At 41.9% G+C, this 802-nt stretch overlaps 1 protein-coding gene across 1 annotated transcript in view; it reads right to left on the reverse strand.

Annotated features, from left to right (window-relative positions):
* The window catches only part of LOC109470425 (neural cell adhesion molecule 1-like), an 8,846-nt gene that overhangs the window by 4,720 nt on the left and 3,324 nt on the right, over positions 1–802 (reverse strand). The window contains 1 exon segment of the mRNA XM_019769368.1: positions 568–679. Within this exon segment, the coding sequence (XP_019624927.1) occupies positions 568–679 (112 nt within the window).

The following is an 802-nucleotide window of genomic DNA, read 5'->3' on the forward strand; positions in this document are numbered from 1 at the left end:
TTGATTAACACCTGCACAGAAGCATTTCCATACTGACAGTATGTCTGTATTCAAGTGTTTTGGTAGGTATTTCAAGCTTTCCTGCTCCAGCATTGGAATGCCGGGCATGGACGTTTTTTTTTATTTTGAAAATCAACAGTTTGCATTATGCAATTAAAAATCCTAACCAATAAAGTAGGGAATAGCTATCCAACTGTTGTTTTAGTTGTATTTTACTTCATATTATAGTTATATCAATGTAAATCATTGTTTTCCCTTGTGTTTCTCATTCTTTCCCTGCCATGTGGTAAAATGTGGTGAACCCATCGCTGTATTTGCTCCAAAGCAAATATTGGCCTTTCTAGTTTGCATAATGATTCGTCAGTCGTAAAATTTCACATTTGATGAAGGCATGAGCATTCGCTCAGTGAGCATTCGCTCAGTGAACTAGGAGTCTCCCGCGGCACAGAGATGAGCAAAGCTAAGAATTTCAGCCACACCAAAATATCAAGTAACAATTCAGAGCAAATAGGCAGGGACGTTTCTCCCACTCCTATATTGTCGCCATGTCTGGTTAAGGTGGCTGACCTGTTGACTTGGAAGTTCTGCTGCGCCGGCGCGCTGTCGAACGTGATGGGTTTGAACACTACCAGCACAGATGTCAGCTCGTCCCCAGTATCCCCTCGACACGTGTAGTTTCCTGCAAAATGAAGTAATACAACAATTTCAACTTACACTTGAATGGTTACATCATAACGTACCAGTTGACCGTTCTGGGCTGCATGTAAACGTTCAGGCGCTGATGTGGGAAATCATGGAAACC

This window comes from Branchiostoma belcheri, unplaced genomic scaffold (assembly GCF_001625305.1).
Source record: "Branchiostoma belcheri isolate BF01 breed outbred unplaced genomic scaffold, Haploidv18h27 scaffold224, whole genome shotgun sequence".
In the NCBI taxonomy this organism is placed as follows: Eukaryota; Metazoa; Chordata; class Leptocardii; order Amphioxiformes; family Branchiostomatidae; genus Branchiostoma; species Branchiostoma belcheri.